General features: G+C 44.0%; 1 protein-coding gene across 2 annotated transcripts in view; it reads left to right on the plus strand.

The window, feature by feature from the left end:
- The first annotated feature begins 263 nt into the window (after nucleotides 1-263).
- Sobp (sine oculis binding protein homolog) overlaps nucleotides 264-24,396 on the plus strand; it is a 165,692-nt gene continuing 141,559 nt past the window's right edge. For both annotated transcript variants that reach the window (XM_085690871.2, XM_085690875.2), the window contains exons 1-3: nucleotides 264-657; nucleotides 14,026-14,164; nucleotides 17,458-17,643. In XM_085690871.2, coding sequence (XP_085546997.1) covers nucleotides 562-657; nucleotides 14,026-14,164; nucleotides 17,458-17,643 — 421 coding nt within the window. In that variant the 5' untranslated portion in view covers nucleotides 264-561. The remainder of the gene's footprint in view (nucleotides 658-14,025; nucleotides 14,165-17,457; nucleotides 17,644-24,396) is intronic.

Here is a 24,396-nt window from a genome sequence, read left to right on the forward strand (position 1 = left end):
CCCTCCCCGCGCGGTCCCTCCCTCCGCCCGCGGCTCGGCTCGCGGGAGGCGCAGGGCGCCGGGGCTGGCGCGCTCTCCCGGGCGCACACACATATCCACGCACGCACGCCCAGAGCAGCTGTCTCCGCCGTAGCCGGCGCTCCTCTCGCCCATGCGGACGGACAGAGCTCAGGAAGATGGCTGACGACTCCGTGGGGCCCCGAGGATGCAGCCCGGCGGCGGCGGGAGCGGGAGCGGCGGCGGCGGCACCGGCAGCGGCGGCAGCAGGAGCGGCGGCGGCGGCGGCAGGAGCGGCGGCGGCGGCATCCCCGAGACTCCCCGGGCTACCCTACCCCGTGACGGCCACTGACGGTCTCCACCGCTAGAAGAGACCCCCGCTCCTCCCTCGCCTGCCTCCCCCCTCCCAATCCCGGACCCGCCAGCACCGCTACCTCCGCCAGCGTTGCCACCATCAGCACCACCTCCACCTCCGCCACCGCCACCGCCACCGCTACCGCCACCACCACCACCGCCGGCGGCGGCAGCAGCCATTTCATCTCCACAGAAACCAGACACAAAAACATGGCAGAAATGGAGAAAGAAGGGAGACCTCCGGAAAATAAAAGGAGCCGGAAACCGGCTCACCCCGTGAAGAGGGAGATCAACGAGGAGATGAAGGTATTTTAGGACTCCGCGACTGGGGAGACCGAGCTCTTTCTTCCGTCCGTTCTCTTCGGGCTGTGTAGGCTTGGTGGGGGGCGACAGGGGCGCGCTTGTCAGTTTCTATCGGGTCCCCGGGACGCCTCAGCTCCTCCTCCAGGTGCAAAACCGAGGCCAACTCATGGGCTGCATCCCCGAAATCTGCCAACCTCAGATCTGATGGGGGCGGGGGATCATATACTATTTAACCTCACAAACCCTAGATTAGTGCAGATGTTACAGGGCGAGGGTACCGGACCCCAGTGGCGAGTGGGCATGGCGCAGTGGCTTTCGCAATGGTCGGTATAGTCTTTCTTTCCTTTTCGGAAATGAGCCTCCGGACCCCTCCAAAGTTAAGAGTTGCCGAGACGGGGCACTGGGATACCTGGATTCCACCCGTCTTCCCAGTTCGTCCCCAACCTCGACGATCCCTCTTTGCTCCAACTAGCCAGTTGCAGCCGTGTAGCTGTCAGTGCTCGAGGCTTGGGCCGGAGCGGCGCGGGTCAGCGACGGTAGAGCCAGCGGGCTCGCTTCTGCCGCCCCCGACCGCTCGTCTCCGCCGCTGCCCCAGGTCTCCAGTTCGCCTCTGCACGCCTCACTTTCCAGTTAGCAGATCGGGCAAGCCCGGCTGAAAGCCAGCTGTCTGAGGGGCGGCCTTCACAGCCGCCTGCCCATTGTTCACGAAGGCCAGCCCAGAGTCCTCTCTACGAGGCCGGGCTCCCTGCCAGGCCAGCGGTGCTCCAGAGGTGGCGAGCGCAGCCTCCTGGCGCTCCAGCTGTTCGCGCTGAAGCCCGAGAACATCGTTCAGCTTGGACCCCTCTTCACCCCACTTCTTTATATTTCTCAAAGTTGTGCGTTTTGTCTGGGCGAGGATTTTTATTTTGTGTGGATTGACGAGTTTCATAATTTTTAAAAAATATTCCTTTATGTATATAGTTTTGTATCTATGACTTACCAAAAAAAAGTATAAGGCTTGCTTTTTGCGTTTCTTGGTGTTCTCCACTTCTGCACAGAATCCTCATTACAGTCAGGTGACTTGGTCATTTTTGGTTACGTTTGTATTTGCAAGGCAAACTGGTTAAAAATGATATGGGACTAATTCACTGTTACTGCGTTTTGGCGTCTTCTTGGTTATAACAAGCCTATTTATGGAGAATGCCTTGGTGAAGCCCATGCTCAGAAAGGGCAAACACAGCTTATGTCGTTTGTGTAACTAGGTGTCTGTCCGAAGCTTTACCTCTCTCTCGGAAGTCTCAACAGTATTCCGCATTTTGGAAGTAAGGCTTTTATTTCCGGGGGTGAAGAATTTGTGTCTGGAAGAAGGAGGTATCCGTCTGGAAGAAGGAGGTATCCGTCTGGAAAAGTAAAGAAGCCTTGCTTTGAAAATTAGTACCATCCCCTGTAACAGAAGCCACCATTGATTCCAATGATAGGCAGTGAAAGGAAAGAAGGAAGGGAGGAAAGAGAGAGAGAGAGAGAGAGAGAGAGAGAGAGAGAGAGAGAGAGAGAGAGAGAGGAAGGAAGGAAGAAAGAAAGAAGTAAAAGTTGTTTTCTGTCCATGAGGCAGTGTGCCCTGCAGGTCTGGCCCTTCCCTCTTGTCCTGTGTTTCTACATTACTTTCCGTGTCGTCTTAAATGAACAGTGGGGGCCCGACAAGGGAAGGCCACTAGGAAATCACAGATAGCTCTGGCCCTTTCAAATGCTGCCTAATGCCCTCTATATGGATGGCAGCTTTTAAGTTTCATAGGTTCTAGAATTACAAATTAGCTAATTTTAATCAAAACATGTGAAACGTTATCCCGGCTGGATATAAAGGCTGACTGTGCTCAGTGCTTGGGGCTGGTGCTGTTGGCTTTGGCTGCAGGCGCACTCAGTGGTTTGGGAGATAGTTGTCCTTCTACAGTATAACAGATGTTTGTCTGAACTAGTGAGGAAGAAACAAAAACAACATTGTGTGAAGGGGGAAAATTACACAGTTTTCAGCCCATGCTGCAAGACTGAGTGTGGGATTAGCCTGGATGCACAGAATTTCCTCTTTTTAAAATGTTATTTTTTTTTCTCCAGACTGCTTCTACTATTTGGAGTCTTAATCCTTGTTTCAATCTGTAGCATTAAATGGGAAGTTTTTTCCTTTTTCTTTCTTTTCTTTTTCTTTTCGTTCTTTCTTTTTTAAAAAAAGCAACATATGATTCAATTGTGGCATTTACTTTCTAGTCTGGAACAATATGAAAGACCCTGGCAACATTCAGTCATGTCCATGTACACCATTCCAGGGTGTCTAGTGGTTTTATAAGCATTTTTCTAATATAACATCACCAAAAAACCCCCAAATATCCTTACTTAAAAAGTAGATTCTCAAAGTCACAGAGTTATTTTGAACTCATTAATATTTTTTTCTGATTTTAATATTAATCACCACACCAACAAAGCCCCTCCCTATTCCTCATGGTATTATTATCCCTTCAGCTTCCTGAGCTGAAGTATAAGGTAACATAACAAGTTGGTTGCCCTGTATAAAAATGTGTGCAACAAAATGTCATCGAGAACACAATGTAGCCTTGTACAGCTTCATATCAGTGCCGCTGGGGCAGCTTGGCTGTATTTGCCTTCATCTGAACAGCTTTCATCTGGACCAGTGTAAACTAAGCCCTGGTAAGTAATCACTGCCCAGCAGAGAGAAAGGAATGTATACAGCTAGCGGGGCCTAAGCTGTAAAAACGGAAACCTGAGCTCCCACCTCGGATCACATATCAAGGCTTGAAGGTAGGGGAAATGAAAGGGGAAAGAGGAGAGAGGAATGGAAAAGTCAGCCTGGGAAGTGGAGGATCAGGAGGAGGCCCCCCTTGGGGAGATTTGGCCCGGGGATTAGGGAATTTTATCGTGGTGTACAGTGACCTACTCAGGTTTCAACACTGCTTGGATTGAGTTGCTTCTCTGTGAGCTGAAAGAAAAGGGACTGGTGTGTATGAGATTTTTTTTTCTCCTCTGGGTAATAGAAAGGACACTGGTACAAGTGTCTATTTTAAGTGCGGCAAATGGGGAGTGATGAGAATGGCCAACAAAACTGCCTCACCCAGAGACTTTCTTCAAGATTTCCTAAGCGTGACAATCACACGGTAGTTAAAAATGGCCGGAGAAGACAAACTGGCTGGGGTTTAGCTGACACCAGCGAAGCCAGGGGAGGTGGTCTTCCTGTGGCTGGGAGCTAATGTTGGTTGCTGTCTCACTAGATCAGATATCGAGTTGCATTTTCGTTATCGCTGGTTTAATGGATGTGGCAGTTGTAACAAATTCAAATTTGATACAATATAATTTTGTGTGTGAAAAGTACACGACTTGGCATAGCTTGGCTGTGATGTACTTCGGGGGGAAATATCTTCCCAGCAGGAATGCGTATCTTATTGTGAGCGTTATGATATTTCTTTATCTTTTCTTCTTTTCATCCTAATTTTTCCTGGCTTAAAGAAAAAAATTGAATGCTGTGCTTACAATTAGTATGCCGTATTAACTAGTGACCAGTAAAGAGGATGTTAAAAACAGACAGCAATCAAAAAGGATATTATTATTATTATTATTAGCTTCTAAAATGACTATGGGGGCTCTATCTAAGTCAAAGAGACTTATTGTCAGTTCACATGTGTCACAAAACATGGAAGTCAGGATGGAGGGATTCCAGTATATGGAAGAATTAATTAGCTTAGGAGTATTGTATCTTCCAGAACACGGTTGATTGAATATAAAAGCTATGTATTAATGAATATATGCCTAAACTTTCTGTGATCAAGACATGTATTTGTGCACATAAATCTCAGTGAACTGTGATCAGTAGGTCCCAAACAATAGCACAAAACATTCTAAACTGTAAGTAGAGATAATTAGTCAATTTTTTTCTTTTAAAACTCTTTTGACAAAACTAATGTGATCAGATTAGGCGCTCTGGCCTGGATACCTCTTCAACAACCCATTATTCCCTCACTTACAATGTTTGGTTTCTTTATCAAGTACTCAACTACAGGGTCATTTGTGTAAAATGTCACAAGGTCTCACCCTTGCTGAAGGCTTTTGCCCACAAATAGCATCAATAGCTAATTTGTGCCTAAAATTATACCTTGATCCTGCTTCCCACAGCCCGAGGTGTGCACATCTGTTAGTGTTAGCAGGAAACTTTCCTTAGGGATGGTCTAGTTTGTTCCCTGGTGGTCTCTGTGCAGCTTTAGCAATGGCCTCTGCTGATCGCAGGGACAGTAAAACACGGGGCAGAACTGCTGAGCTGAGTAACTTGATGCTAAAGAAGAAAATGAGAGAAATGAGTATGGATTGGAAATGCTTGTGTGCTTAAGGCTGACACGAACCTATGGCCAAGGCAAGCACATCTGAAGTCTTAGATCGGAAAACACTGTCGTAGTGTCAGTTGCAGAACGCCCCAGGACCTTAGTATGCGGGCTTGGGACCAGATCCCACGCAAGCCCTTCGGGCATTGTATCAGGCTGAGCAGGAGCCTCAGGTGTGCTTTGTGGCTGGGCTGAGTCCCTACTCAGATAAGTCAGGCTTGGCCCCAGCCTCTTGGGTGCAGCAGAGTGGGGATGTTGCTGAGCCTTTGACTTTGCTCTCAGTTGCCCATCTCAGGGATCCAGGCTACAGCCATAGGAGATGGGTGCAACAAGGGCTCAGAGAGTTAAGTGCTCTGCTCTGGTAGGAGGGGGGCTTCTAGAAGTCTCCATTGGTGACCTGTCGAGTACGGTGGAGAGTCGAATGCCCTTCTCCAAGCCTTATACGACTTGTAGGTTCCAAATACTAGGAAAAGGAAAGGAACCACTCCACTTCCTCCCAAATCTGAAATAAACATTTGAAATAGAAGAAAATGAGTCTGACAGACTCGCTCCCTTCTGTGTTTCCTGCCTCAGCGCTTGCCAAGCCCCGCTCCAAGGAGCCAAGCCCTGCTTTTCTTGTGTGAAAGACAGACTTATAGGAACCAAGAGGTAACAGAATTTTAAGGAAAGTCAGAAACAGAGCCTCCACGAAGAGTAAATATTAGTGAGCATGAGTGATTCTCTAAACGGAGAACCCAGAGAAAGGCCAGACTCTTTAGTCTTCATGCCTGGGGAAATGTCCATTTGACTTACTGAGGCTTTACACTTCTTTTGGAAAAGAAAATGTTAGAATAGAAAAGCGAGAAGGTGAATCATAAATAGCACTCCTGTTGGCTAAAACTTCCTCTTTGGGGCTGAGATGCCTGCCACACTTGCTCTTTCTAATGAAGTCGTTGACTATTTCCCTGAAAGAGAAGGGATAGTACAGTGTAAAAGGAGGGGGAAAATAGATCCCTTTTTAAAAATAGTGCCAGCTGAAACACGTAGGCATGGAAGCTCACGTGAACAAGGTCTGGTGGATGTTTATTTTAGGGGCTGCAGACAGACAGATGGTCATTAGTCTCTCTCATCTAAGCAAAAGCCTGGGGAACGAGGTACTGCATGAAGGCCAATGACTCCGTCCGGCACAGGCAGGGAAATGATGCAACAAGTTTTGGTGATTTTTTTTTTAAAGGCTACTTTTGCAGCTGTGATAAGACACAGCTGCATGCAGCTGTACACCTGCCATGCCTGCCGCGGTGCCAGGGAGGGCCAGTATCCACAGTTTCACAGCATTCCTTTGACCCTTTTAGGGCAGTTGATGTCTTGGCAGCAAAGTAAAATGTGGCACGTGATTGTTTGCTGTCCATCTCATGGAAAAACACAGATTTCATATGTGGCGGCACATGATTCGGGTTTCAAATGACAATTGAATAGCCATCGGGCTTGGAATGTGTCAGCAGAAGAGCAAGGTTGTCCTCAGCTGTTCTCGTTGGCCTTTTTCATTAAAGTGCATCCCCTGCACTAACATCAGCATGGAGATGGGAGATGACAATGCCACAGAGTGGCCCAAAATAGAGCACAGTGATCGTCTCTAAAGGACTTGACGCTAGGAAGCTGTAGCCAGAGTCAACAAGGAGAGCTCAGGGTAGGAAATCCATACCTCGAGTGCTAATCAGACCACGCTTTGCTAGTTTGTGCCTGGGGATGGCCACCTAATCACTCATCAGTGGGAGTCTTTCTTCTGTCATCTGACCCAGTGGGACTATACATACGAAAGCGCTTTGTAATCGACGAGGGACACTTTACACATCTCGTCTGCTCTATCTAAATTCCACTCCCTGACCTTTATCTTAGTATAACCATAAAATAAAACTAGTCCACTGGGTCTGTGTTACAAGACACAACTTAGACTCAGCTCTGGGCCCATGCAGAAACTGCTCTAAGCAAGCTCATTCTTACTTCACTCTGGAATGGAGCAAGGTCCCTGCTTCTCTCCCTTCCCTCATCTCTCTGTCTTAGTTAGCCCATGAGGCTTCGAGCGTGGACCCCAGAAGTCAGGTGGAGCACTTGTGGACATAGCAAGACAGAGAAAATATTTTCCAAAGCTAATATCATTCTGTTATCTGAAACCAACCCTAGGAGAGAGTCCCAGCACTTCCCTTCCCCAGACCTCTCTTCGCCAGCTTGTGAATTGTTCAGGATTTGGAGTTTCCTTTTCCTTTGAAAGTATCTCCCAAGTGCTCTGCCTTTTTGGTAATACATGTCAGAATGTTGTGAAGTGAAGTAATGTAACTGACAGATTCCTTTTTACTATCATTTAAACTGTGGATATGACTGATATAGTTGCCTATGAGTGAGACTATATGCTAATTAATTTTTAATTAATGTTAGCTTTTTATTTTTTATAAAAGCAGCAAAGAGTCATGACAGAAGTAGTGGAATGAGTACTGGAAATGGCCAGAAAGTGGGGCTGGAGAGATGGTTAGCTGTTAGGAGAACACATTGTTCTCACAGAGAACTAACTTTGGTTGGAAGCATTCATGTTGGGTGACTCACAACTGCTTGGAACTACAGCTTCAGAAGATTGGATGCCCTCTTCTGGCTTCCACAGGCGCCTGCGTGCACATGTGCACACACACACACACACACACACACACACACACACACACGCTCACACAAACAGGCACACACCACATAAATATAAAAGTAATAAAATAAATACTAGACAAGAAATAGAAAGCAAAACAAAGCTTTAGTTTTCCCACTAATTAATTACTACGAGCATCATTATTTTGTGCTCTTTTCCATGTGTGTTTTTTTAAAATCAGTTTTCTTTTAAAAATTAGTATATTGTTAATAACTTTTCAAGTCACTAAAATTTATCTACTGTGTATATTTTAGTGGCAAGTTGTATCCTATTGTATGATTAAACTGAAATTTATTTAGCCAGTTTCCAATTGCTTGGCATGTAATTTTTTTTCCTAAGAAAACGACACTGAGATAAATATTCCTGAACATAAATCTTCTTGTACCTATTTTCTTAAGCTAGTTGCTAAAATCGATACAAATGAAATTACCAAGTCAAGTGGTATTTAAATATTTAAGGCTTTTAACTCATGAAGTCAAATTACCCTTTCTAAAAGTTGTAGGGATTAGAGCTCTGTTCAGAAGTATGAAGGTGCTCACTAGTATTGTCATTCTCTTTGAAGAAAATGGAGACAGGGTTTCACGTAGCCTAGGCTACCTCAACCTCATTATGTAGCAGAGGTTGGCCCTGAGTTTCTGATCCTCCTGCTTCCAGCTCTACAGTGCTGGGATTATAGGCATGTGCCACAGTATCCAGTTTATACAGTGCTGGGGACCCAGCTCAGGGCTTTGTGCATGGGGGGGACATTTTACCAACTGAGCTGCAATTCTAGCCCTGAACTTTAACATTTGTATAAGACTTCTAGTTGAATGAGAGTGTCAACGAAATGTCATTGGAATTAAGATTCAACAAGAATTGCACGCACGCATGCACGCACACACACACACACACACACACACACACACACACACACAGTTTGCTACTATCAAAAGAGCTTTGGAGGTGTAAAGAGCAGCTGAAGAAATGTCTTAGTGTGTAAAACTGCAAGTCTTAGAACCTGGATTCAGATCCCCAGAACCCAAATAAAACTGCAGGTGCAGCATGCATGCCTGTAACCTCAGCTCTGAAGAGCCTCAGGGGCAGAAATAGGACTCATGGGGTTTTATAGGCGCCAAATCTAATTGAATTGGTGATCTCCAGGTTTACTGAGAGAACCTATCTCAAAAGAAGTCCTGTGGAGAAGCAATTGAGGGCACTCCAGCTTCCTCCTGTTCTCCAAACACACGTGCACATGCGCTTACATACAGGTGCATGAGTGTGGGTAAGCACACACACACCCACTCCCCCCATACATAAAAGAAAGACAAAGAAGGAATGAAGAAGCAGGGAAATTTCTTCCTACATATCTATGACCTAGCTGTTTATTTACTCTAGGAGAGCTGCCTTCAGACTAAATGATAGGACTGTGATCTTTTCCTCGGAGCCACAGAGATAAGGAAGGGAAATAAGAGAACATAAGAAAGAGATGGGGTGGCTGTTGAGAGGACAAAGCACTCAGCCACACGTGATGTCAAAAAGTTGCACCAGGAGAAGATTCAGTTTTAGCTGTGAATTTTGAATAACCCATCTCCAACAATACAGCTAATTAAGAAGACTACAGGCCAACAATCCACTCCAAATGCAAGCAAAATTTCAACAGAGGCAGATGCATTCTGGTTGGAAATCACTTGATAACGTTGACATTTCATGGTACGATTTCTTTGTAAGTTCGTGATTGACCCAGGAGGTAAATTGACTCCTTTGCCACTGAATCGATTGTAGAATTAAGCTTGGCATAAGAATCAGAAGATTAGGGCCAGGCCGTGGTGGTGCACACCTTTGATCCCAGCACTTGGGAGGTAGAGGCAGGTAGTGAGTTTGAGGCCAGTCTGTTCTACAAAGTGAGTTCTAGAACAGCCAGGACTGCTACACAGAGAAACCCTGTCTCGAAAAACCAAAATAAATAAATGGATCAGAATATTAGTCTCAACAATGTGGATGCCAAAACAAGATTTGCATAATGACATCACCAGGAACAAGGCCCCACCCCTAAGTGAAGAGCTACCTGCAGTTAATGGCTGCTGAGACAGGGAGAAGTAGTCTTCTCCAGGGAGAAATCGTCTGATATTATCCAATCCCAGTGACATATGCACTATAGCAAAATGGACCCAGTGATGTGTGCACGCATGTGTGAGTGTTTATGTATGTTTATATATGTAACAATAATACAGAAGAGGTAATACATTTGACGAGGAGTTTTGGGGCACTGGTAGAGTTGGAGGGGGAAGAAAGAGGGGTGGAAATGGTGTAAATATAGTCATCACATATGAAATTAAGAAAAATTAAGTTAGAGAAAAAAGAATGGGAAGACCTCTGTTTTGGTTTGATGCTCCATGATCTATGCTCCGGTTTTCTGTTGTCAAATGAGGATTTCACTTCAGTTCACCAGGAATTTATTGTGGAGACTAAGCACCCAGCACACAGGCCTGTCGAGAGAAACACAGATGTAAATGACGTGGAAACACTGCAAAGTGCTCTAAGCCTTAGAAATTAGCATTTTAATTTTAGTGACCTATTTTCCAAACTCAAATTGGACCACATAGTATGAGAGAGGATTTTTGTGTCTCTTCCAAAGGCAAGAAAACAGTCTGCAGAATAGAATTCAGTTGCCAAAATATTGCAGTTTTTGGCACATTTTGGTGGTTCCTGAGAGCAACGATAAAGTATTTGAAATAATGACTGCTCAGTGGAGTTCGGGCTTGTGTGGTCACCATCATTTTGACATTTATTTGCAAAAACCGCTTTGTTTTTTTCACATAAGAAGAAGTTCCTTGATTTCATATAATTCTAAAGCTAGGAGGAACTTCTACAGCAAATTTATTCTATGTGTAAGGGTGTTTTGCATACATGTATGTCTGTGCGCCACATGTGTGCCTGGTACCTTTGGAGGCCAGAAGAGGGCATCCGAGTCCCAGGCATTGGTGCTATGGATGGTTTCTGGTTGCTATGTGGATGCTGGTATTTGAGCTTGGGTCCTTTGAAGGAGCAGCGGGAACTCTTACTGTGGAGATATTTCCTGCCTTAGGTCTTCCGGAGAAACGTTGTGTGAAGGGTCGAGGACGTACACTTCATACCCCTGTCCCCCTGCCCCAACACAGCAGCACCTGTCTCCTCTTATCAAGAAGTGTTGCTGCCTTTGCTTGCATATTGCCCATCTCCCTTTAAACAAACAAACAAGAAACAACATAAGAAAGGACAACTTTTTATATAAAAATTGCATTTTAAAGGACAATCCTATAAGAATGCTGGAACGCGAAGCAAGGTGTGACTTTAATCTTAGCACTCAGGGGCAGATCTCTGTGAGTTTGAGGTTAACCTGGTCTACACAGTAAGGTCCATGCTAGTCAGAGCTTCACAGAGAAACCCTGTTTTGTTTGTTTGTTTATTTATTTTTGTTTGTTTATTGACAGCTGAAGCAAGAGTTATTGGAACTCTCTGCAAGAAAGGGCTGAAAACATGTCTAGACCGTAAACATTTCATAATTTCCATCACCTGGAGTGTTAGGTGACAATGGCAAAAATCGCTTCTATCTATTTTGGTTTGCAATATGTCCATGTGCTCTCTAGCATATTAAACTCTATCTAGAAACTCAGGCTATTCAATGTTTTATGCCCGAGGATCTTTGACTTCTTAACTCAATAGTGGGTATGGCAGAGTTTATTGTCTATCTCTTTTCGGTTTTAATTTTATTATTTAGTTTTATGTGAATAGGTGTTTTGACTGCATGTATGTCTGTGTCCTGTGTGTGCAGGACCCATAGCGGTCAGAAGAGAGCATTCAGATCCCTCTAGAACTAGAGTTACTGACAGTTGTGAGCTGCTTTGTGGGTGCTGGGTATTGAACCTGAGTCCTCTGGAAGAGCAGCCAGTGCTCTTAACTGCTCAGCCATTTCTCTAGCCTCTCTATTTGTATGTATGTATGTATGTATGTATATGTGTGTGTACATGTGTGCATATTCAATTGTGTGTATATTCTATTTCTCTCTTTCACCATGTTCCTTCCTTCTCAAACGGTTTGAGATTTATCACTTGAGCTCCTATATGCCTGTTGTTTCCTGCCCCTGCACTCATATATCAGAACAATATGGCATTTATTTTCATTTTCAGCGACAAGAAAAGGAACCTTTTGTAGTTACTTCCCTGACATTTATAGTAACTCGAAAATCATGGAATAGATCAAATTCATATTGACTGTTCCATGATGGCTCTGAGTTTCCAACAGAAAACATAAATAAAACTGAGTTTTTGTTAAAATGTCCAAATAATATGACTTTGGTGTCAATAATCCAGTTGAGGTTTCAGTTTTTATCTGATGTCTGAAAACTCTGCCTGGATCCCTCAGATTGGCTCTGGAAGGATGAATGAATGAATTTGCAGCTGGACTGAAACAAGCAAATCTATCTCCTCAGCTGGGAGGTTGGTGCATGAATTATGCATCTGTAGCCTTTGTGTGACTTCAGAATGTAGAAACAGTGGAGAAAGTAGTGTCTTGCAAGTAGGGTACCAACGAGCCTTCAGACTGAACTAGGAAAGGGTGCACCAAACCAGATGTAGTAGCTGGGCGTGCTACGCAGAACATCCATCTTCCTGGCGCAGTTCTCCTAGAGATTGGGGCAAGCAGCAAATAGCCCAACAGGACTGCTTGAGTCTGGCTTTTAATACTTTTGGGGATAGATTTTGATGCAAGGCAAGAATCAGCCTCGGAGATTTCTACTGCCAGACCTCTGGTAGAGGACCTTGGTGTGTGTGTGCTGAGATACTCTCATTTTGGGGTTAGTGAAAGAAACAGGTCTTAGGGAAGAGCTGCATCTCATTAAAGGAATCTCCTTTGATTAAATGGAACAACACTTAGCCCAGTTTTCCTCAGTGGTATTCCTGAAGCTGCTACGCTTAGTATTCATAGCGAGCATGTCATCTTTGTGCGTTCATGGGAAGAATGTCTATTTCACGTGGGCATGGCCATCCATCAGAGAGAGTAAATGCCCCACTAAAGTTTGATATGGCTGGCTGTTAGCCACGAGGATGGTGGCACTAAATCAATCTGGCTATTTTTTTTTAATTGCTGGTGTACTAAAGCATCATAGTTGGATCTTAGAACTTCAGTGGGTACTAAGGGGGAAAATGTAGCATCCCGTGGGTGATTTGAAATGCCAGGTTTATTTCTGTGGGCTCAACACTGTAATATCTTTTATGGAACCCTTCTGAGATCTGAAGTCAGAGCATTTAAGAAAACATGAAACACATGTTGAGGGTTCCCGCCTTCAGGCTCAGCCTTGGTGCTTCACTTTGGTATATAAATTATATTTCCCAGTGGAATTCAGAAATGACAATATCTAGGAAGGGTAATATAAGGTTCTCTGAGCTACAAAGAAGTTAGGATATATAGTTTTTCCTAGTTCCGTGGAGAAGGCTTGTGGTTGCTTGATAGCTGTTTGAGTATAAAGATCAGTAGCATGCAGGCTCACATTTTGTTTCTGGATCTAGCAATTGATAAACTGATAGACACTGTCACTTGGCATAAGTATTGAATCTGTAAACCATGCCCACTTTGATATCTCTGATAACAGCAGTGACATCTTCCATTCACATATTAGCTTAGAGTTGAGAAAGTAATTTTACCCGAAATCTAGCTGACTTCAAGTTTGTTGGCATTTTTATATCACTGATTAGAAGACGTAGTGACCTTTGATTTCACAGAGAATGAGTCTGTCACTAGCATCATTTAGAAAACAAAGTATCCATCAAGTTAACAAATACTTTTGCAAAACGAAAATCGTAAGAAGGGACCCTTGAAATCCAGTCAGTTTTTCTGCACGGTACTGACTGACAGTTGAGAAATTATGTTTTTGTTGAGGCTGTTTTATTTGTAGTAAGAGGCACATTCAGTAACAACACTGAGTCAGAAAGCAATTCTAATTTAAATTATTTAGAACTACGAAAAGCTCATTTTTATTTTCAAAACTTTCTCTTATTTCTTCTGCGTGCTTCCTTTCAATATTTTTGTATCACTGCAGAATTTAAACATTGCAGGAGAACACGCGAAAGAACGACTTCCTGCTCGTAGATGAAATCGACAAGTACCTTTTTATCGTCTTTAGATTGCCACTGTCTGAAGGCCTGTCATAATTGGATGAGTCATCCTGTGATTTAAATGCATTACAGCCTTGAACATGATTGAAAAGTGAACGGTCCTCCAGGGGAAGTGGGGCTGCCATGAAATGGGATACGGCTAACAGAATTTAACTTGTACATTCTTTCCAAATAATTATTGATTATGGAATTGAGTGGCAGCTTCTGTTTCTCCTTTCAGAACTTTGCAGAGAACACCATGAATGAACTTCTTGGCTGGTACGGCTATGACAAAGTTGAATTAAAAGACGGTGAAGACATTGAGTTCAGGAGCTACCCTACTGATGGGGAGAGCCGGCAGCACATTTCTGTTCTCAAAGGTAAAGGCTCTTTGCTCATGCAAAGGAGAACGAACTGTCTCCCCCTGCCAGAGTGGAATTGCTGTGGGTTTCCTTTGGTTGTCATGCACACACGCAGCTTAAACCTCAGGTCCTCATACTGTGGGCTGTGACCCATATGGGACTGAGGAACTGAGTGTGGGAGTTGTGCAAACTTTGGCAACGGTAAAAGGTTTTTGAAGCTATGGTGGCCCCGAATTCACGCAAATCAACACCTAACGCGTCTGAGGTGTTGCTGGCAGTGCGGCGTGTGCGTGTGATGCATCACGTGACTTCTCTGCGGCCTTGGTTCTGAACATGGGTGCTTTGCCCCGTGCAGGCTGTCATGTCGTACAGCGACAACAGATGCCTCCTGAAACACCTTAGTTCATATGCAAGAGTATAGTCTGTTGTGAGTTGCAGTGTTCCTACCATAAATACAAAGTTCTCTGCTCTTGGAGAAATATCGTTGCTTAATTTTGGAAAGCAAAGTCTTAATATTTCTAATGTTACTCCTCACCATTTAAGTGCCAAATTAGTACAATTTTGGATTTATTATCTTGGAATATTTGGCTTTTAAAAATATTTATTTATTTTTTTAACATACCAGTCCCAGTTCCCCTCCTTCTTCTCCTCCCGCTCCTACTACCCCACTCCCCATAAGCTTCTCAGAGAGGGTAAGGCCTCCCCTGGGAAGTCAGCTAAGCCTGTCTCATCACCTCGCTGAGGCAGGACCAAGGTCTCCCCTCCCAGTGCCTCCGTTGAGCAAGGTATCTCTCCTTAGAGAATGGGCTCCACAAAGTGAGGTCATGAATGAGAGTTAGGTTCTGGTCCCCCTGCCAGTGGCTCCATGTACTGCCCACACCACACCATTGTCACCTGCCGAATGGGGGCCTAGTCTGGTCCTATGCAGGTTCCCAGTTGTTAGCTAGTCCGGAATCGGTGAGTTCCCACTAGGTCTAGTCAGCTAATTCTGTGGATTTCCCCACCATGGTCCTGACCCCTTTGTTCCTATTATCACTCCTCCCTCTCTTTGATTGTGCTCCGGGAGCTCAGCCTGGTGGTCAGCTGTGGATCTCTGCATCTGCTTCCATCTGTTGATGTTCTGGATGAGGGTTCTAGCTTTTTAAAAATGCCATCTGCATAGCTGACTTGAATTGCATTTTTTTTAAAAAAAGGAAATCATTAAATTTTGGATTGGGATTAGGACAGAATTTCCAATAATTTCCAAAATGACTGTAAACATGCTCCTGCCGTTCTGTCCTATGCATTCTGTGCAGTGGGGTTCCTGACATTGATTACAAGTCAAAATATAGATCAACACTGAGAAATGTTGATGGTGTTCTGTATCACATTGTATCAGATATTCATCCAAGATTTACTTCCCTATGTAAAATTACACAAGCACATCCGTCTCATTAATATACACATATTACACAAGTACATCGTCTCTTTAATATACACATATTACACAAGTACACAAGTACATCGTCTCATTAATATACACATATTACACAAGTACACAAGTACATCCCTCTCATTAATATACACAGTCGCTTTCATCTTTAATAAATGGCAAAATTGCATGTACAATGATACAGGAATTGTTTTAAGATAATACTTTATGATGTGTTATCAGCAAATGTCTGATTTGTGTGCATATTTTATATACCTATACCCTTCGTGTTGCGTAGAAATTCCTTGGGTGAAAGGGAGCTAGGGTGGGATGGTTCCAGAAGAATCGCTTTAGATGTATTCCCGGTTGTGCTTTCCTGTAAGCGGAGTTCCACGGAACATCAAAGCTCAACAGAAAACAGAAATAGACCCAGCTCTGCGTCCTTCCAGCGATGGGAAAACAGGCCAGGACCGAGGACCTTAAGGCTGCAGTCCTGCCGCAAGTTAGAGAAACAGTGCTGGGGGCTGGGGCGCTCTGGGAAGTGCAATGCCAGATTTTGTATGTTCAGATAGCAGAGGGTATTCGCTGCTGGCTTGTGAGCTCCCCCCCCCCCCCCGTGTTTGGATGGGAATTCTAAAAGGAAGCCTTATTTTCCTTCTGTGTGCCGGCTTCCCTTTCTTTCTTGCTGCCCCATGCTCCTGCAGAGGGTAAAGAGCAGAACAAGTTGTAGATGGTTAGATCAAAGTCCAGCTAGAGCGTGGCAATTGCGGAGGAATGGCAGAACAGAATTTACACGGATTCTGAGTGGACAGCAGAGCTGAGCGCCTAAGTGGGAAGCCTGTGTGACTCCAGGATTAGCAAACCTAAATTTGGAAAGCGAGTCTGTGTCTAAGATAAAAGAGGGAGAATGTGTGAAGAAATTTTGGTAAAATGTGGATACAACTAACTGTTCTTTGTCACTGGCTATTGGCTCAGTGTTTATGTTGCATCAAAATCTATTGGCAAAATACCTGCTCAGATATTTCATTCCCTTCTTTAAGAAAGAGCTTTTCTTCTTATACGCCAATGAAATGCAAATGAGCCGTCCTGCAGGCATGTGGAATTGAATCTTCATGACAAATTTTATGTTAAGCTTGCTATGAAATTGTGCACATCACGTTATGAAGATAGTATCATCAATTTTGCTGTAAATGAAAAATGCAAGTCCTGAGCTTATATTCTATAAACTAATAGCCTCAGTAGTCCTTCGCCTGGGTGATCGTCTGTCTCTGGGGAACATGGGAAGAGTCCCATGCTTCTCATGGTTGAAGTTCTCTCTTTCTCTCCCACCCCTCCCTTCCCTCTTTCTCTGCGTGATACAAGGATATCTGTGTGTAAATTTTATTTCCATTTTTGTTAATTTTAATGGACATTACCAATACCCAGTGCAATAGTAGTTTTTTTTTGTTGTTGTTGTATTTTCATGTAATCGTTTGGTTCAGTTGATTATACCATGGCTTAGATTTATAATGCAGTGGGACAGAGCTACCATTCTGGGATACATCTAGGCTTTCCCCATTGCCAGGGAGTGATGCTTGCTATATATCGCTTTGTTCATAGAAAAGGTTAATTGCCTCTCCATTTTCTATGGGATTTTACAGTGCTAAAATTCATCACGAAGATTCAACTGGGATATTAACTATCATAGTGGAGCAAATTATAAAGAAAAGCCCTTTGGAAATTGCTGGTAGCAAAACTATAAAGCTTCAGGATGGATTGTGGAGTTCTGGGAAATTGCTTAAAGGTTTGCAAGGGAAATTTTGTTCTGTTACATAACCAATGTACTTAAAGAAATAAGGAAAAAATTTAAGTCTAATGAATAAGTTCTTGGTTATATTGAATGATTTTTTTTCTCTTACAGAAAATTCCTTGCCAAAACCAAAATTACCGGAGGACAGTGTTATTTCATCATACAATATAAGCGCAGGCTATTCAGGCCTTGCCACTGGGAATGGACTCAGTGACTCACCTGCAGGGTCAAAGGACCATGGCAATGTGCCCATTATTGTACCTTTAATCCCACCACCTTTCATAAAGCCGCCAGCAGGTAAGCACTATTGGGATTCCCAGCCCCAACAGTCCGTATGCAATCGTTTTCGCTGTCTTAGATAGTTTATTAAAAACTCAACTTAAATGGAGATGGCTTGATGAATATTATAGATAAGTGTTAGTTCTTATATTGCTTAATGAATTATTGCTATTATCCCCCAAATTTCCTTATCTATTTCTGCTTGGGCTGTAGCGTTCAACTGATTCCAGACCTTTTCTCCACCAGACTCAGAAAAAGATCCTTTCCTTCTCTGTAGTCACTTACTTTGGTTTTTATTTTTCCTTTAGAATAAGATCTATACAATGACTGGTTAACAAAATGATCGAACAGGGTGGTGCATAAGGAGGGCCAGGCCTTTGGGGTTTTCTGAGGAAAGGGACGGTTTTGGAAGAAGACATGTGGCGGACACGTTCCTGCACGCGCCTTCCTCTAAATCCATTCAAGAAACCAGTTGTATGACGCCTCGTCTCCGCAGAATCCTCTCCAATTCCTGGAAAGCTGTCTCTGAGCTCTTACAAGGACGGAAATCTGAGTTCCACTTGCATGAAAATGTAATCGGTTGTTTTATGTTTCCAGAAAATTAGGTGACTGTGCATTAAATCTTGGTGGTGGAGGGTGGAGCTGATGGTGTTCTCTGTAGCTTCCAGACGTAGTTCATGCAAATACTCAGGAGAACTCTGGCTTGCCGTAAAATGGTGGAATTACGCTAGAATGCTTTATTTTATTGCTAGTTATTTTTGTGTGTGTCAAATTGAACATCGACAAATACTGAGTTATAATAGCAGTATTTATTGTAACGTGCGAACATTAATGCTTGTGTTCAGATTTGAGAGGACAGATGTTTGACTATGCTTCCATAAACAGTGAGGGCATTTTCAGCACAGATTCCTCAGCTTGAGTTACAGTGTATTTATACATTGTTTTAAGCATTCCTTCTTGGCTTTGACCACATTCTCTTGTTGGCCTACTATATTTTAACAAATAAAACTGATCTATCGTACAGAGGCCACTAGTTATGTTATTAAATTAAGACTCATTTGTTATTAAACTCATTGTTAGTGCTAATTGCTGACATAATTGGCGAATCATGTAATATTTCCCTTATTGGTGATCTCATTTTCCTTTGGTTGATTGTTTTAATGATACAGAGGGACTAGAGCTTATAAGGACCAAAGACATATTTTGCGTAGGCTACTTGGCGAGGAAAGGGTAGGTAATTTTGTAAATGTAGTGCTCCCAACTGAATGAATATTCTGTGGCTTAGATGAGGGCTTCAAGTGTGTTAATTAGTGGGTGTGACAATGTAGCAGGAACACAGGCTTCAGATTGAGAAAACCTGGGTTTAAATCCAGGCTTTGTCACTAGCAGCACTGTGAAAGAGGACAGGTTCTGCCCGCTCTGCTCCTTTCAGTCCCTCATTTATAGCCGGGCTCACACTCCTACCTCCTGGAGCTGGGGAGATGAGGGTGTCCTAGGATAGCCACCACAGGAGAGCTAGGTAGCAAACAGGGTGCCTCCTTTTCTTTTTTTTCTTTTTGAGCCCTAATCTGCACTAGAGTTTTCATGCACATGATTTGTGCATAGGAAGGTGTGTATCCAGACACAAATCCGTCTCCCAGATTTCTTTGAACAAAGAAAATGGTTTGAGAAATTAGCATAGCTGAGGCAAGCAGGAGTGAGGCCAGAGAACCTGCCCTGAAGTTTCCTGTGGAGCCAGCCACGTGGAATTCAAGCACACAGCTTCTATTTAACTCTAATTCCACATAAGATCAGGAAATAAATATGCAAAAGGAGAGAGGCCAAAAACTGAGCCTTGGAAGTCGTAGCCGGAGGAACTCTGAGGAATTAGAAGCCAGGGTAACCAAACACCAGTGGTTTTCTGCTGTCTGCTGTGGAACTCCAAGGCACTCCTCTGTGGAACACAAAGTGTAGGGACGGACGTCTTTACTTTTCTGTATTCGTTCTAACCCTTCCCTGTCTGCCTCGAGGTTCCGTGTGACAAGATCCCGGATGTTCTCCACCTTCTAACTCGCACCAAGCAGAAACTCACCCAAAGAGACCACTGTTGATTTCCTAATCTAGGGCCAGGCTAGTAGACCTTTCTTGTGGAGAGCCTGGCAGGACTTTAGACTTTGTGGGTCATACTGTCTCTCACAGCTACCCGGGACATTGCTGCCGTAGGAGGAATGCAACCTTAGATGATGCATGCATCAAGGAGTGTGGCTGTGTTCCAACAAAACCCTATTTACCAAAAAATGAAACTTAAACCATGTGGTGGGCGGGACTTTGGCTGAATGTCACGCTAGGCAGGACAGATTAGTGAGTTCTCGCGGTAGCGGCGAACTGAGCAGGCCTTCAGAGTCAGGCTGTGCATGTGGCAGGTGTTCTGGAATATTCTGAGCTGTGACGGGGCAGGGAAGCAGTGCTTTTCCTGGGCCCGCAAATGGTCTACTCTAGCGTTCGCTGAGTGAATTTTTTAAAATTAAACTTGCGTGTGTGTGATGATGTGTGTGGAACATGTGCGATGGTGAAGGGTCAAAGGGCATCTTTGTGAAGCTGGCTCACTCCACCTGTGCGGATTCTGGGACTCGAACGTAGGTCACCATTCTCCCGCGGCAAGCTCTTCACCTGCTGAGCCATCTCGTTGGTCCTCATTCTCGTTCTTTTATTTAATTCAGCTTTTATAGCAACTCTGAGAAATAGCATGTTGGGTGTCATTAAAGACACAAAGTTCAAGCAGGTTAAATAACTCCCTTGGATCATGTGTCTTCCAAGTCCTTAGGGTCTCCCGACTCCCAATCCAGCATTCTTTTTCATATAAAGTAGCCGTTTCATTTCAAACTGTTTCAGAGTAGCAATGCTTATCAACATGCTGTCACTTCTAGGTTCCCCAGTGGCAGGATACAGCTTCTTCCTGCAAGCCCATTCTGTAAGTCCCTATGTTCAGGAGAGACCTGACTTCTTCACTGTCCCTGAGGCGCTGTGGGCCTATGAGTCCCATGGTCATTTAGAGGAAAATCCTAGCTTTCAAGGGCTGCCATCTGAGGCACTTGCATCTCTCCCAGATGTGAGAGACTGTCTGGGCAAGTGCTGGTTCTCAGCCGGTCCATGAGCTGGGGCAGACTCACCACTGGATCCCATTCACGTCTTGGCAGCCAGTGAACCCAGTGGAATGCTTGTGACTGGGAACACAGAGATACCACATTCACTTGGATTTCCACTCCCTTTGCACAGCTGCGTACAAGTGTGGGTGAGCTCACTTCTGGGCTGGGGAACTGCTCTTCTGGTCCTGCCCCACCCCCTCCTTTTCTCTGGAGGAGGGATCTCCCCATGTTTCCGTGATTACTTCGGTATTGACCCTGCTTTGGCCTCACATGCTTGTGCCCGTTTTCCAAAGCTAAGCTGCCCTTCCCCCTCGGAGACAGCTTCTGGCCCTGGGTGTAGCATTTGTGACATCACAGGCGTTACTATGGTAATAGACTTGTTATAAACACAGGATAATAGCCCTGCTTTTGCTTTTCTTTATTCCCCCATGCAGTGAAGGGAATCACCGTGATCCTTAAATAATAATCACGGATTTTGCTGCAGAGTCTAGGACGTGAACGGAGTGAGGCTGCGGTGCTGCCGTTTAGAAACTGTTAAAGCAATATTAGAAAATGTTAAAGAGCACCGACCGATTCTTCTTACGCCATCACGTCTTTATCCTTTTAATTTCAATAGATTCACAAACCTCCAAGGCTAATTTTTGAAACCACACCATGAATACTGTCTGAACTGACAGAAAAAAAAATATATTAGCAAGACTTGAAATATTGCTCAGGTTAATTACAGCGTCACCTTCCTCCAGTTCTCATGCTAGGGACTTTGACACAGGCTTCACCCCTTCCAGCCTTCATTCAGAGAGGAATGCGCCCAGAAGAGGCTCTGACAATGAGGCAGGAACGCTACCATAGGGATTCTCTACTATTCCCCTGTCAGGTTTGAGGATGGAAGCAAGGCAATCGGGATGGGCTTTTTAATAAAAACGGTTGGCTAGGCTCCTATGCTCTTTATTGCTTTATAGTGTAGCCATCGCATTAGCCACTGACCAGCCTTTAGCACTTTCTCAAAAAACTCATCCCTTAACAAAGTCCTCTGCAAATGCTAGGCGGGCTTAGGTCTGGCCTCCTTGCCAATCTCTGTTGAAAGGTCTGTGGTACAGCTGGGACCACATCTAAGCCTTTTTTGGGGAGTGGGGGTCCTGGGTCTTGCTTCTTAATAATATTTTACTTGCAAGAATTTAAAAAAAATCAAAAATGGATGCAGCCAGTGTTCACAGGGAAAGATGACATGAAGCTGAAGGCTTCACTGCTGCAGCCGACTCCACATGTGGGGAAGCGCAGGGTGGAGGGGAGCCCTGCCAGGTCTCCCCGGAGACTCACAACTTGCCTATTCTGAATCCCTGTAAATCCCTGAATACTTTAAAATGAAATGAAATGTGAAAAAAGAAGGGGATATGCTTCTCTGGATGCATTCATGTGGCCGTTTTGAATAGAAAGCCTTCGACCTGGATGATAAGTGCCCGTGTTTCTATTCCCCTCGGTGCTCCCAAGGGGGAGGTAAAATGTGGAGCCGTCTACACAGCACACATGGGCTTGTGTGGGGAAAGTTGAGATCAATCTCCAAAAACCAGCTTGATTTCCTGTACGCAGACACATCTTGCTTTTCTTTGAAAACAATGGCCATTTCCTGTCCCCCAGGGTGGTTTGCGTTCAGTGAGCTTTCTCAATTTGTGTTCAGGCAAAGTCATGGAAATATGATATATATATTTTTTTCAAGACAAATCTTGAAATTCCTAAGTGGTTTTAAGAACTGGGCTCCAAGGAAACGTTAGCTTAAACGGGACTATGGAAACCCCATGTGATCTCTGAGCTCTATGTATATAGCAGAGTAGCCCACAGTTAATAAGCATGTTACTTTTTGGCTCTTACAGTTCTTACATGGACTTGTTATAACCAGGAAAGTGGGAATCAGAATGTGGTTTGCATTATGGTCATTATTTATTTTATCTGTTATTCAATAGTCTTGGGGCTTGCATGTGAGTGATGTATTCCAAATAACCATTGAGAAAACAGGATTTAATAAAAATTGCTTTGGCATTTATTTATTTGTCCAACTCGAAATATGATTATTAAATAAAATTACCTCGAGTTAATGGGATTTGGATGACTTACTATTTATGTACTAGATATATTTATCGAGAGAGAGTCCACTAAAAATCTTGAATTTTTTAAGTAATTTAGGATAGGGCAGGAGGGATTACAGTGAGTGGCAGGAATGGAATAGGAACAGCTAATCACGCAAAATCATCTTGTCACAGTTAATACTTTTAAACAGTTATTATGGGCCAAGATAATAAATGACATCATTTAACTCTCCCCAGGAACTCTGAGGGAGCTCCTACTAAAATTGTTTTACAAACAAGGAAACTGAGACACAGCCATTTGGCTAAGGTCACGCAGGTCATAGTTGGTAGACTTGATACTTGAATTTGCAGGTTGTGTTTCTTATATTCACAACCACAGGCTTATCCAGAGCACCGTGTCAGTCTTCCGGTAGGTGTTAGTTACCTGTCTTGTTGCTGCGAAAACAGCAGACCAAAAGCAAGTGGAAGAGGGTTGTTTTAGCCCACAGTACAACCCAGCATGGTGGTAGGGGCTGGAGACAGTCGGTCCCCACTGTGTCCAGTCAGGAAGCAGGGAATTATGAATGCCTGTACTTTGTTTTCTTGCGCAGTCTGGGGCCTCAACCCATGGAATGGATGATACTGCCCACAGTCAGACTGCATCCTCCATTTCAGTCAATCTAATAATTCCTCACTGGCATGCTCGAAAGCTTGTCTCCTAGGTGATTCTAGATTCTGTCAAGTGGGCAGTCAGTATCTATTAGTATTTCCAGAATGCTACTTACACAGCGGCAGACAATATGGATATACATTACAATCCCTGGTAACCAGGAACTTAGAGTGTGCTCAAAACCATCCTACTAAAGCCAGGTATTGTAGTGCATGCTTGTAATCCCAGCACCTGGGAGGTGGAGGCAAGTAGATCAGATTCAAGTCCAACCTCAGCTACATAGTGAGTTCAAGGCCAGCCTCGACTACACAAGACCCTGTCTTAAAAAGCTAGAAACCAAGCCAGACAAGCAACAAACAAAGAAACAGCAAAACCAAACCAAACAAAACTAGTATCATTTCAGTTTGAGTTTGAATGTATGGTATCGTTTTACATACCAGTGCAGTATACACAGTGGGAGTATACATGCTGTAGAAATCCTCAGTACGGCATGGGCAGCAAGCTTCTTGACAGTCAAGACCTGCACATTCGTACAGTCAGACTGGAATCATGCCGAGCCACAGTAATTTGAAATTTAACATGATAGGGAGGGCATAAACCCCAAAAGTCTTAGCTACTATGGTTCAGGTCCTGATTCATCTCCATGTTTATATATATATATATATATATATACATACATACATACATATATACATATACATACAATATATATATATTGGAGACAGGGTCTCAGTTTGTAGCCCAGCCTGGCCTGAAAGTCACGATGTAACTCTGGCTGAGCTACTCTGAGTAATTCTCCTGCATCAGTCTCACTGTCCTGGGATTACAGGTTTAAGTTGCCAAACCCAGTTCATTGTCTATACAGTCAAGTGTTCTTGAAAAAAGGTGTAAGGAGGATTTTAGTGTGATCATCTTC

The sequence above is a fragment of the Myodes glareolus genome, chromosome 1 (genome assembly GCF_982192425.1).
Source record: "Myodes glareolus chromosome 1, mMyoGla1.1, whole genome shotgun sequence".
Lineage (NCBI taxonomy): Eukaryota > Metazoa > Chordata > Mammalia > Rodentia > Cricetidae > Myodes > Myodes glareolus.